The sequence below is a fragment of the Hemiscyllium ocellatum genome, chromosome 21 (assembly GCF_020745735.1).
Source record: "Hemiscyllium ocellatum isolate sHemOce1 chromosome 21, sHemOce1.pat.X.cur, whole genome shotgun sequence".
In the NCBI taxonomy this organism is placed as follows: Eukaryota; Metazoa; Chordata; class Chondrichthyes; order Orectolobiformes; family Hemiscylliidae; genus Hemiscyllium; species Hemiscyllium ocellatum.
Genome location: NC_083421.1, coordinates 20,137,843 through 20,152,462, shown reverse-complemented (window position 1 = coordinate 20,152,462; position 14,620 = coordinate 20,137,843). Strand labels below are relative to the sequence as shown.

Below are 14,620 nucleotides of genomic sequence, written 5' to 3'. Positions count from 1 at the left end.
CCTCAACTGTATGTTAACTTTTGTGGAATGTTGTGTTATGAAGTTGTAGATGTGTACTGTATCATTAAGAGAGTGTGGAAGCTGGCATGGACCTAGAAAGGCACAGGGTGTGCTGAAAATTTTAGAAATGTAACATTTAGATGTGAAAAAAATAGCTGAGATGAGTTGCAATGGTATACAACAAATTTGAATTCAGTCAATTAATTTAAATTATGCCCCAACACATCAAAATCCAATTGAACTCGAATTTTACTGTTTTGACGACATTAAACCAATGAGACAATCTGGTGTTTTGGGGTATAAAAATTGAGCATTTTGAACAGTTAGCCAGAGTGGAAGAGAGCACCAACAAATAGACTGCCTGCAGAGACACTCACTTTGCAGAAAACCGAAGACAACTCAGGAAAATCTACAGAGGAATGTACAAAGGGAAGACTGACAGCTGGCTGGTTTTGAAATTTTGAATTATTTTGTAAAACTTAATCAGGGGATTTTATTGGATTGGTATGTTGTTGTAGAGTGGGAGGTAGATAAATCGATAAGACAAAGGAGGATTACAGTGTAGATAGTTGTTTAATCTTCTCTTTTTCTCTTGGAATTAAAGAATAAATTGTTAATTCTTTTTAAATAGTGGGATTTGGTAGTTCTTCAGGAGAAAGTGAGGACTGCAGATGCTGGAGATCAGGGCTGAAAAATGCGTTGCTGGAAAAGCGCAGCAGGTCAGGCAGCATCCATGGAGCAGGAGAATCGACGTTGCGGGCATGAGCCCTTCTTCAGGAAATGCCCTTTCCTGAAGAAGGGCTCATGCCCAAAACGTCGATTCTCCTGCTCCTTGGATGTGCCTGACCTGCTGCGCTTTTCCAGCAACACATTTTTCAGTTTTGGTAGTTCTTTGTCAATCATATTTTTACAGATTATGAGGTGAGGTGAGCTTTTCTGTGTGACTGATTTAAATTAGCGGAGGGGTTTACCTCGTGACATAACAGTTATACCCCACCAGATTGTGCAGAGACTGTTTCAACTTGTGAGCAACACGGAATGAGGTGCATATGTAAAAGATCAAAAGAAAGACTTGCATTTATACAGTAATTCTTAAGATTATTGGACAACTCATTTTATAGTCAACTTATGCTGAGCAAACTCCGACAAATAGATTACATTCCCTACAGTGTGGAAACAGGCCCTTCAGCCCAACAAGTCCACACCAAACCTCTGAAGAGTAACCCACCCAGACCTATTTCCCTTTGGCTAATGCACTAACACTACGGGCAATTTAGCATGGCCAATTCACCTGACCGGCACATCTTTAGACAATGGGAGGAAACCCACACAGACATGGGGAGAATGTACAAACTCCATACTGACAGTCACCTGAGGGGAGAGGCAACAGTGCTAACCACTGACCCACTGTGCCACCTAAGATTTAGGCAATCTGTTTCAGTGAGATGGTTTGAGGGATGATGGTTAGAAAACTGGGGAGAACTTTGTAAGACATTCACCTGTCGATTGCCTGTAGCTTTGGAGGAATGTTTTTACACAGGGTGGCTAGAATGTACAACTCACTGTCAACTTGAGTCAATACACCAGGCGGCATCAGTGCATTTAAACAGAGGTTTGATACTCACGTGTGAGAGAGAGAAAGAGAGAGAGAACAGAAAGAGGGCAGGTAAGAAAAAATAATTTATGTAGAAGGAGTCTTGCATAGGCTGACAATGGCAGAGACCAAGCAGGTAAAATTACATTTCTTTGTAAATTCTCGGTAATTTTAGTTGACAGTGAGGAGTGGAAAAGGTAATGTAGCACTGACAACTGGGTAAGTGATGGGGTGAGAGCCAGCCAGTGTTGCCATAATGGGGAAAGGATGTTACTAACTGGGGATTGGGAAGAATTGATGAAATGGGTGACAGAGAGAGGAGGAACAGTGACTGAGACCCTGATTACTGCTTTTTTTTAGTTTGGTAGGATGAGAGCTCTGCAAGGCACTGGTGTTGTGATGTTGGACGAATGTTAGTTCCTGGATGTTTCACATCACTGTGTGTGGTTCTTTCTTCCCAGGTGTACGCGATATTGGTGAGTCACCCACCCGGCCCAAGTGACCACCTCACCCCTACTCCGGTGTCTTATACAGCTGGCTTCTACCGAATTCCTGTCATTGGCTTGACCACACGCATGTCAATATATTCAGATAAGGTAAGGAATACTCAATTAACTGGTTGGTTTGTCCAGTGATTTAATCTATCAAAATGGCAAGAGAGTTACTGTCTATTTCCTATCAGTACTAATCGCCTCATTATTACAAATGGGCAGAAAATCAGAGGCTGTGTAGCAAAGTATCAGTCGATCCTATCCTGTTTATATCTCTTGCTGGGAACTTGACATTCTCTATAAAAACCACCAGAGCCACTCCACAAGATTTTGTTTGTAGTTTGTACAAAAGCTACAGTGGGGGCTGTTGACTCAGCCTATATTGTATATCGAGATGTTAATCTAACAGATTAATATATTAATACTTCATGTGGGAGTAGGAGGTCCACCTGCAGATCACATTATCCCCAAGAAACTAGGCAACAGGTTACAACAAATAGACAAATTATGTTCATAATAATGAATTCAGAATGTGACTGGTCTGAAGTGAAATTTTATGAAACGTTTCTTCATTGGAGAGATTTTCCTCAGGATTTTATGCTTCCTCCTTTTGAATGGATCTATGTATTACCCAGTTTTCAACTGGCTTGTAGACAGTCCTAGATCTTCTGGGTCCAGCTGGTGGTCAGTCTCAGGGTTAGCTCACTGCAAATTGACTTGCAGTCTGCTTCAGCTGCAGCTGTGCAGTACACACATGAGATCACTGCAGCCATGCAGTATATGCATGGCCTCAATGCAGCTGTGCAGTTCACACAAGGCCTCAATGTGGTTTTTCAGTTAAAAATGACCATGTGGTGGCTGTCCAGTATGTGCATGAGATCACTGAAGTTGTGTAGTACTTGAATAAACCTCTGCAGTTGAGCAGTTCATGGAGGACCACGCTGCAGCCATGTATCTAATCTTTGCAGTTGTATAGTGCGTGCATGAGATCATATGGGTGTGTAATACATGTATAAATCACTGCAGTATGTAGTGTATCCATGATCTCACTGCAGTTGTGCAGGACATGCATGACCACAGTGCAGTTGTGCAGGACATGAATGATCACACTGCCTTCTGGGGAAGATGGGATTTGGACAAGGAGGATGGGTTGCACCTGAACTGGAGGGGTACCAATATCCGAGGCAGGAGTTTTGCTAGATCTCTTTGGGAAAGTTTAAACTAGTTTGGCAGGGGGATGGGAAATGGAGCTATGGATCAGAGAATGGGATGAATGGGTGAACACGCAGACGCAGCGTGCAGAGAGTCTGTGAGGAAGGATAGAGAGTTGATAGGGCAAAGTTGCAATCAGTGCAATGCATTGAAATGTGTCTATTTTAACGCAATAAGTGTCGGGAATAAGGGTGTTGAACTTAGAGCATGAATCGGTACTTGGAGCTACGATGTTGTGGCCGTTACGGAGATGTGGCTATCATAGGGGCAGGAATGGTTGTTGGATGTTCCAGGGTTAGATGTTTCAAAAGGAGAAATGTAAAAGAGGTGGGGGAGTGACATTGCTAAACAGGGATAGTATAACAACTGCAGAAAGGGAGGTTATCCAGGAGGGTTTGTTTACTGAGTCATTATGGATGGAAGTCAGAAACATGAAAGGAACAGTCACTTTATTGGGAGTTTTCTCTAGGCCCCCAATAGCAACAGAGACATGGAAGAGCAGATTGAGAGGCAGATTTTGGAAAGGTGCAGAAGTAACAGGATTGTTGTCATGGGTGACTTTAATTTCCCTAATATTGATTGGAACCTCCTTCGTACAAATAGTTTGGATGGAGCAGATTTTGTCAGGTGTGTCCAGGAGAGGTTCCTGACTCAATATGTAGATAGGCCGACTAGGGGGGAGGCCATATTGGATTTGGCGCTTGGCAACAAACCAGGTCAGGTGTCAGATCTCTTGTTGGGAGAGCATTTCAGTGATAGTGACCATAACTCCCTGACCTTTACTATAGTCATGGAGAGGGATAGGACCAGGTGGTATGGGAAAGTACAATACTATTAGACAGAAACTATGGAGCATAAATTGGGAACCGATATTCTCAGGAAAATGCATGACTGAAATGTGGAGGTTGTTTAGGGAGCACTTGTTGCGAGTGCTGGACAGGTTTGTCCCACTGAGGCAAGGAAGGGATGGTAGGGTGAAGGAACCTTGGATGACGAGGGATATGGAACATCTCGTCAAGAGGAAGAAGGAAGCTTACTTAGGGTTGAGGAAGCAAGGATCAAACAAGGTAATCAGGAAAAAACTGAAAAATGGACTTGGGAGAGCTCAAAGGAGACATGAAACGCCTTGGCCAGTAGGAGTGAGGAAAACCCAAAGGCATTCTGCACTTAGCTGAGGAACAAGAGGATGGCTAGAATCAGGGATAATAAAGGGAACCTGTGCCTGGAGTCAGAGGAGGTAGGGGAGGTCTTTAATGAATACTTTGCTTCATTATTCACTAGTGAGAGGGAACTTGTCGATTGTGAGGACAGCGTGAAACAGGCTGATATGCTTGAACAGATTTATGTTAAAAAGGAGGATGTGCTGGAAATTTTGAAAAGGTGCCCTGACCCAAGGTTACTACAGGAAGTGAAGGAAGAGATTGCTGAGCCTTTGGCGATGATCTTTGCATCCTTACTGTCCACTGGAGTAGTGCCAGATGATTGGAGGGTGGCAAATGTTATTCACTTGTTCAAGAAAGGGAGTAGGGATAACCCTGAGAATTACAGACCAGTCAGTCTTACGTTGGTGGTGGGCAAATTATTAGAGATAGGATTTATGATTATTTTGAAAAGCGTAGCTTGGTTAGAGATAGTTGGCGTGGCTTTGTGAGGGGCAGGTCATATCTCACAAACCTTACTGAATTCCTTGAGGATGTGACAAAACACATTGGTGATAGTAGAGTAGTGGATGAAATGTACAGAGGAACCTCGATTATCCAAACGAGATGGACGGGCACTATTTCATTCAGATAATTGATTATTTGGTTAATCAATTAAATGCCTTTCCTCTGGGGCTCAGAGTTTTTAAAGTCTGCTCCCCATTTAGGAGACTGCAGCAGCACACCGTGCGTGAGACCCCGCCTTCAGCGTTGCCCCCACCCACCCCCAACCCTGTCCAATACCGCCCCCCCACCCTGTCCAACCTCCCCCCCCCCCAACCCTGTCCAACACCTCCAACTGCCCCCTGCCCCCGTCTAATACCAACCCCCATCTCCTGGGCACTGCCCCCCTAAACCCCTCCACCCCTGCCCCTGTCCCGCTCCCCCTGCACCCAACCCCGCCCCTGTCCACCCTGTCCATCCCTGTCCCCTCTCTGGGGCAGGTGGACTGGACACCAACAACAAGACTGCTGCTGCTGCCTTTGTGGGGTAAGTCTATACACACACACACACACACACACACACACACACCAACATCTTCAGCCTGTACAGGACAATGTTGGATTACCTAGGGAGGGGGGTTTAGGGTACATGCTTCTGTAGAACTCCAGGGTAAGTGTGGGGAGAGAGGGGGCAGGAGGTCAGTCATTTGGAGACGGTGCCTGTTTAATCACTATAAACAAAAGCTGCAATCAATACTGGAAACACGGCTTTGATGTAATGTTGCTATCGGGACCTTACATCTCTTTCGGATAATCGAGGTTCCTCTGTATATGGCTTTTAGCAAAGTGTTTGATAAAGTTCCCCAAGGTAGGGTCTTCCAGAAAGTTAGGAGGCATCAGATACAAGGAGATGTGGCTGTCTGGATCCAGAATTGGCTAGACTATAGAAGACAGAGGGTGGTTGTTGATGGAAAGTATTCAACCTGGAACTTGGTGACCAGTGGTATTCCGCAGGGATCTGTTCTGGGACCTCTGCTCTTTGTGATTTTTATAAATGACTTGGATGAGGAAGTGGAAGTGTTGGATAGCAAGTTTACTGATGGCATGAACGTTGGTGGAGTTGTGGATAGTGTGGAGGGCTGTTGTAGGTTGCAATGGGACATTGACAGGATGTAGAGCTGGGCTGAGAAGTGGCAGATGGAATTCAACCTGGAAAAGTGTGAAGTGATTCACTTTGGAAGGTCAAACTGGAATGCAGATTACAGGGCTAAAGGCAGGATTCTTCGCAGTGTGGAGGAACACAGGGATCTTAGGGTCCATAGATCCCTCAAAGTTAAAACCCAAGTTGATAGGGTTGTTAAGAAGGTGTATGGTGTGTTGGCTTTCATTAGCAGGAGAATTGAGCTTAAAAACCGTGAGGTTATGCTGAAGCTCTATAAAGCCATGGTTCGAACACAATTGGAATATTGTGTTCAGTTCTGGTCGCCTCATTATAGGAGGGATGTGGAAGCTTTAGAGACAGTGAAGAGGAGATTTACCAGGATGCTGCCTGGACTGGAGGGCAGGTCTTATGAAGAACGGTTCAGAGAGCTCAGGCTTTTCTCATTGCAGCCAACAAGGATGAGAGGTGACTTGTTAGAGGTGTACAAGATGATGAAAAGCATAAATAGAGTGAATAAGCAGAGACATTTTCCCAGGGCAGAAATGGCTATCATGAAAGGGCATAACTTTAAGGTGATTGGAGGAAGGTTTAGGGTAGATGTCAGAGGTAGGTTCTTTACACAGAGAGTGGTCGGTGCATGGAATGCACTGCCAGCAGTGGTAGTGGAGTCAGAGACATCAGGGACATTTAAGTGACTCTTGGATAGACACATGGATGATATAAAATGAAGGGTATGTAGATTAGTTTGATTTTAAAGTAGGATAAAAGGAGGGCACAACATTGAGGGTTGAAGGGCCTTCACTGTGCTGTGTTCTAATTACAGTGTTTAAAAGACATTTGGATAAGTCCATGAATCGGAAAGGTTTGGAGGCATATGGGCCAGGAGCAGGGCAGGTGGGACTTGGTTAATTTGGGATTATGTTTGGCATGGACTGATTGGACTGAGGGATCTATTTCTGTGCTGGTTGACTCTATGACTGTATGGTTCTTGTGTGATTTGTACATATCCCTTCTTTTCTTTGGATAACAAAAGCTTTGCAATTTCACTTTTAACAATCAACTGAATAACAAGTGCTGCATTTGAGAGGACCTTCCAAATTTCCTTCTTAATTTCATTCTTGAAAATTTGGACTCACTTTTAGACTCTCTCCTGGTCCTGGACTGTCTGAGCAGTCGGAATAATTTCTCTGGGGGCATTGCGCAACTGTCGCATAACTTGTACATTATACCCCTTTGTATTCCAACTCTCTAAATACTCCATTCTCCTTGTTCATTATCTTCTCTGCTTGTCCATCTGTTTTTTTTCACAATTCATTTCAATGGAGCAGCAGCGTTCTGGAGGGGTAATGGGTCAGAAGAGTGGCTCACCATTACCTTCTCAAGGACCATGATGGATAAATACCAGCTCTGTCCATGATGTTCACATCTTGTGAACAAATTCAAAAATACAAGCTCCTTCTGGAGCTCCATAGTTTATAGATGCAGAAAGGACAGATGCGTAGAATCTCTACAGTGTGGAAGCAGGTCATTTGGCCCATCAAGTCCACACTGACCCTCCAAAGAGCATGCTACCCAGACCCATCCCGTACCGCTATCCCTGTGACCCTGCATTTCCTGTGGCCAAATCACCTATGCTGCATATTCTTGGTCATTACGGGGCAATTTAACATGGCTAATCTACCTAAACTGCACATCTTTGGACTGTGTGAGGAAATTGGAACAGCCAAAGGAAACTCACGCAGACACAGGGAGAACATGCAAACTCCACATAGCCAGTCGCCTGAGAGTGGAATCGAACCCGGGTCTCGGGAGCTGTGATATTTCACTTGGCTGCGGGGACTAGAACCAGTCTCACAAGAAGGGCAGGTCCAAGATGAGGAGGACCTTCACTCAGAAAGCAGTGAATCTTTGGAATTCTTTAACTTAGAGTGCTGTGGAGTATCAGCTGTTGAGTGTAGACAAATCAGAGATCAATAGATTTCAAGGTACCAATAATACCAAAGCACATGGAAATGGTGCTGGAATTGAGGTAGACGATTAATCATAATGATGCATTAGAATGACAGAGCAGACTCGAGGGGCTGAATGGACTTCTTCTGCTTGACTGCTTTATGAGGGAAACCAAATAAGATCCACACACAATCCCCAAGTTTCTGCAAACAACTCATTTGGATTAATCAGGAATCTGCCCTTTATAAATCCCTGTTGGCTCTTTCTCTCTCTCTCTCTGGTCACTACAGCAGCTCAGAGCCTGGAAGTTCTGTGGTGAGTAACTCAACTCCTATTTCTCAGGAGTCTGATGGAATACTCCCCTCTTGCCTGGATGGGTGCAGCTCCAACAACATTCTTGAAGTTTGCCGCTATCCAGGACAAAGCAGCCCATCTGATATTTACTCTCTTTACCACCGACACACAACAACAACAGTGTGCGCGATCACTGCCATAATTCACCAAAGATCCCTAGACAGCACCTTCCAAGCCTCTACCACCTTGAAGCACAAGGGCAGCAGATACATGGGAACACCACCCCCCCTGCAAGTTCTCCTCCAAATCACTCACCATCCTGGCATGGAAATATGATGCCGTCCGCTGTCACTGGGTCAAAATCCTGGAATTCCCTCCCTAAGGGCATTGTGGGCCTACCTATTGATCAGGGACTGCAGCAGTTCAAGGATGCAGCTCACCACCACCTTCACCAGGGCAGCTAGGGATAGGAAGCAACTTCTGGCTTTGCCACAATGCCCTTGTCCCATGAAATAAACAAAAACAAAATATTAAGAAAACAGGTTATAAAAAAATTGCTAAATTTCTCTTGAATATTAACAATTGAGGATTGAAAAAATTGAGAAGTTCAGGATGTTTAAAAGATTCAGTATATTTATACTTTTTGGGAGTGAGTCTGGAACATGTGGATAGAACATGAACATCTGAGCCATTCAGATGCAAACTCAGGAAAGACCTTTACATAAAAACAGTATTCACAATTAGGAATTCTCCCTGATACTATTGCAAGATAATTGGAGCTTTCAAGTTTGAGGTTGACTGATTTTTGATGCATATACAAGCATTTTGGCAAATCTTACATGAAGGAGGACAGAGCCTGTGACTGCAGGCCTCCCTACCCTGTAGGTACTGGACCCAGTGTCCCTACTGCCCTTATCCTCCCCAGTGATTGTTGCTTGTGATTGGGGTAACGTGTGACAGCTGACACCCTGAGAATGGGGAAGCCTATGTTGAGGTGACCCTATCATGCCAGGGAGACTCTGTGGCTGTGGGACCCTGTGACTGGCAGACACTGTGTCAGGGATCCCTATAGCTGGGGGACCCTGAATTGGGGGGTGGGGGTGGTCCTTGTGACTGAGGGACCCTGTGACTGAGGGACCTTGTGTCAGGGGGACCCTGTGATGAGGGACCCTGTGACTGAGGACACTGTGTCGGGGGGGGCCCTGTGACTGAGGGACACTGTGTCGGGGTGACCCTGAGTCAGTGGGAGTGCTGTGTTGGGGAGGACACAGTGTCTGGACCATCCTGTGTTGAGTGGACCCTGTGAATGGACAGTTTGATGTGATATAGCTATTTGCTGACTGCCCGTGTGTTATTCCTACAGAGTATCCATCTCTCTTTTCTCCGCACTGTGCCACCGTACTCCCACCAAGCTCAGGTCTGGTTTGAAATGATGAGGCGTTTCCGTTGGGGACACATCATTCTGATAGTTAGCAATGACCATGAGGGCCGGGCAGCACAGAAGAAGCTGGAGACACTCTTGGAAGAAAAGGAGTCAAAGGTTAGTGCATGACCTTTGTGTCACTTCCCAACTGTTGTGTGTATGTAGATATCTGTACGTGAACACATTTTCTCTCCATTTTGAACATGGCTAACATTGCTTTAAGCATCTACGGTGTCTTGAGTGCTACCTGACAAAACTTGTATTTATCATTCCACGTGCTTCATCGTAGTCAAAATCTGCTACGTGTAATCAGCGACAGGATGAGAGCCGTATACTGGAGCTCTGCAAAAAAAAAAACAACCTGCAGCTCTTCTTAAAGTTGGACCAAGGCCCTAACCTCCACAGACCTTAACCAATCATATGGCATCAGGAGCATCCCACTGTCAACACATACTCTGCCAAGCATACCATTCAGTACAGGACAACTCCAACACGACTAGGGCACTGTATCTCTTTATATTCTGCCTATCATAATTCCCAATCCAAGTCCAGATAATAGGATGGATGAGAGGGAATGATTTTCACTTACAATGTGCGAACCCTGCTTGACCCCATATCTCTGCCTCTGCAACCTCTCCTGAAGCCTCCCACTGGTCCTTCCATTCACAGAGTGAGGGGAATGAATGAATTCACCATTCCTGAGCATTCATGAAAGATTGTCAATCCACTGACCGTCAGACCCTGGCCCATTTTATTGCTAAACAGTGTAATAACAGCCACTGGAGAGCTGCCCAAACCCAGGAAGAGTCATTGCAATGCCAAGTGTGTGATGCATGAATTAAATCATTAACATTTCCACTTCACAATTTCTCTCATCACTACCCAGCTCCCACTTTATCTCCCAGGCCAGCTACCTCCTTCCTGGTCTTCCTCCATCCCCACCCTGTAGCTTTGTCTCCCCTATTCCTTTCTTTTCCTCATCTCAAATCTCTCACCATTGTTGATTTTATTCTTCACAGAGGGCCAGATTCACTTGTGTTCCTTCTGCCAACCCTCAACTGACTGTCTCACTCACTTGATAGCAGCCATTATATCTGGGCAAACAAGTGGAGTAAAGCCTCACTGGTTAAAGGGTTAATGAGAGCTGGGTAAGAGAGGACTAAAAGAGTTTGTTTAACATAGAAAGGCCTGTCAGAGTTAAGGTTTGTGTTCTTCCACCTTACACTTGTTAGGATTAGTGTCCTGCCAGGCAGAATGAGCGGCCAGTATTTGGGTGCGTTTTGGGGGGTAATGACCTGGGAAACGTACTGGTTAATGGTTCAGCTGGATTGTGGTTCAGTTATCTGTCTACCAGATGGATTGGTTATCATTCTGGATTAATGATTGCTATTCCAGTAGTTCATCTTCCAACAAGGTTAGGAAGGGCTGGGTGATTCTGTTAGAAATTTCTATCATTGCTGATAATAGATTGGATGGGGTGAGAAGCTAATTGCTAGAGTGAGGGGTCCAACTAGAGGCGGGGGTCAGTAACTGGTTGGAGTGAGGGTCAGTGATGTGAATTGAGTCAGTGAGAGGTCAGTGATCAGGGTGGATTGAGGGATCACTGATCTGAAAGGACTGAGGGGATCAATGGTGAGGCTGGAGTGAAGGGTCAGTGTCTGGTTGGAGTGAGGGCTCAGTGGTCTGTTAGGGTGAGGGATCAGTGATGAGGATGGAGTGAGGGTTCTGTCTCTGGTTAGAGTGAAAGGTCAATGATACTATTGCAATGAGGAGCAAGTCGCTTTGGAATGAGGGGTCAGTCTGCTGGATTGAGTGAGGGGTCAATGATCAGGATTGATTGAGTGGAAGGTTGCTTATCCTTTTTTAATGCTGTCTACAAACTCTTTGCCAATTCTTAGGAAAAATCCATCTGGTTCACTAATACTTTTTAAGGAAGGAAACTGCCATCTTTACCTGGCCTGGCCTAGATATGACTCCTGACCAGCAATGTGGTTGACTCAGTTGCCTTCTGGGTAATTTGGATTGGGCCGTAGATGCTTCTCCAGCCAATGATGGCCGCATCCCACGATTGAACTTTTAAAAGATCCTGCTGTGATAGGTGGCCCATATCCAGATGTGTTTCAGTCTCCCGGATCCAAAGTGATTACAGTGGAATGACAGCTTCGTGCATTAAAAAAAAAGAAATTGGAAATGAGGTAGCTCTCCACTTCTCAGACTTGTTCCACTGATATAACCATCATTGCTTATCTTTAAAATGCTATTCCCCTTCCTAGCCAATCCTCATCGTCTCTGATTCCACAATTATTCTCAAGTCTGAAGATATTCAAAGACCACAATTTGTGTGGTGAAAACTTAGCAAACTTTTGAAAGATGATATTTCCCAATTCCTGAGATTGTGCTCCTCTCCCTCCCCCCAGACCATGGACATGAAATTTTTAAAAAAGTACTGGAGAAACTCAGCAGGTCTTGCTGTATCTGTGGAGAGAGAAATAGAGTTAATGCTTGAGCCCAGTACGACTCGTGTTCAGGGTTGCTGTATCTATATTTGCCAAGACACGCAAACTCTTATATGTTTCAGTGAGATTATCTCCCTTTCTTACGATAGCAGAGAACATTGGTCCATTGTACTCAATTCACAATATAGGGTTACCTTTCATCCCAGCAACCAACCAAATGAACCTTCTCTGGACTGTCTCAAAGGCAACTATTTCTTTCATAATAATAAAAAAAACAAAAAAAATGCTGAAAATTCATACCAAATCAGGTAGTATCTGTGGAGAGATTATAATGTTTGCATTAATTATGTTTCTCTCTCCACAGATTCTTCCTGAAATGCTGAGTTTTTGTAGCATTTTCAATTTTTTTTATCAGGTTTCCAATATTTGCAATAAGTTGCTCAGGTATATAAAGCCTTATTTAGTTAAGGACATCAAGATTGTACACACTATTTCAAGTTTGGTCTTAGTAAAACCCTACATGATTGTTACTGGTTAAAAAAATTCTAATTTTCTATTCTTACTTAAAGAGGTTAAGACCAGTTCACTTTGCCACATTAAACTTCATTGGTCAATTTATTACTTGCTAACTCAACCTGGCTTTGTATCTTTGCAGCCTCTTTGTACCCCTGTACTCTGCAGGCAGTTTAGTGTGCACCACCTAACTTCATATCCCAACAAACTTGAATGCATTCAGGTCGTACATAGAGATTGTAAATAGCTGTGGGGCCCTAGCATTGTCCTTGAGCAATCCACTCATAGCAGTCTGTTAACTTGACAATGCCCCTACTCTCTGCTTCCTGTCCATTAACAAAATCTATGTCCACTATTGCCTCAACTCCATTTGCCCATATCTTGTTTAATAAATTTGTACGTGGTACCTATGGAATGCCTATGGAAAGCCTAAATGTGCTACATCCACTAGATTTTATTTATCCACTCAGGTAAACCACAAACACTGTCATGAATTTTTCAAATATGATTGCCATTTTATAAAAGCACATTGATGGTGTTTAATCATGTTATCCCAAGTGCATTGATAACACTTCTTCAATAATAAGTCCCAGGAATTTCTTGACTGATGTCAGCCTGATTGTCTGGTAGTTTTCTGATTTTTTTTCCTCACTTGTTTTCTTGAGTACCAGGATAATAAGTTGTTTGAAGGTTGTTATGGTGACAGTGGTAACATAAATTAAGAATGTTTACAATTACACCATTTAGCTCTGAAATTGTTATCTTTAAATAACTTTTTTTAGAAAAACCATGAGCCTTGACAGTTCAGGAAGTTTGCTCTGACCTGTCACCTGCAGGAAGTTATATACAGGGTACAGTGAAGGATCTTATTGCTGATTGGATTGAAATAGTCCAGAACATGTTAACATTCATGCTGCTGATTGGTTGGCTGCACACAGTAGCCACCTGAAATGTTGAGGCTAACTTTAAGGAACAGTCTTGCAGTGACACCTTTTTTTCAGAGAATTTGTACAGGATGTAACTGTAAACATTCTTACTTAATGTTAGTCGTACTACATTTTCTCATTTCCAAAAGGTGGGCATATTTCTACAATGCAGGGAGTTTTGAAACATGACAGTTATGATTTCCATTACTTTTACTTAAATGTATGGTGGAGTCTGATAGGTCCACAGGATTTGTTGAGTTTTAGTCCAATTGGAAGGGGTGGGGGTATTTCTGAGTTACTTTTTCTCTGCTGATCTCAATTACTTTAAGTAATTAGCCCATTGTTCCGTAATATTGCAGGCATATATTTTGTGTCTTCTATCACAAAGGCAGACCAAAATATTTATTTAACATTTCTACTACTTCCTTATCCTCCATTATAGTTTCTCTTGTCTCAACCTCTTTTTTAATTGTCTTCCTTTTTGTTGACTCACCGAGGCTCTTATAAATTTCTTTTGTATTTCTTGCAAGTTAACACATTCTTTTTATTAATCACCTTTTGTGTCAAACTCTTCTAGTTTCTCAAAGTCTTCAGGCTTCCTTTTGTTCTTGGCAATAGTATAAGTTTCTTTTTCTTTAATCTAATAATATTCTAGCTTCTTACATGAGCCAGAAATGGATTATTTTTCATGGAACTTTTCCTCATGAAATACTTTTTAATTGAGATATTTGGGTATTGCTGAAAGAAAAACATGCTCTTGGTGTTTTTCATCTTATACACATCACAGACAGATAGAAAAAAACCAAATTTCAAAAGGAATAATAATTTATACGCAATTTATAGGTGACTGTCAGGTGGGTTTATAAAGGACTTGCTTCTACTCACTAGAAGCTACATATGTTGAAATGCAGGGTCAGTCCTCTGTAGGAAAAAGGAATTTATCTGAGTATTATAATT

The 14,620-nt window shown here is 43.3% G+C and overlaps 1 protein-coding gene across 1 annotated transcript in view; it reads left to right on the top strand.

The window, feature by feature from the left end:
- The window catches only part of LOC132825635 (glutamate receptor ionotropic, NMDA 1), a 169,227-nt gene that overhangs the window by 16,773 nt on the left and 137,834 nt on the right, over nt 1-14,620 (top strand). The window contains exons 2-3 of the mRNA XM_060841004.1: nt 2,056-2,190; nt 9,709-9,885. Of these exons, the coding sequence (XP_060696987.1) occupies nt 2,056-2,190; nt 9,709-9,885 (312 nt within the window). The remainder of the gene's footprint in view (nt 1-2,055; nt 2,191-9,708; nt 9,886-14,620) is intronic.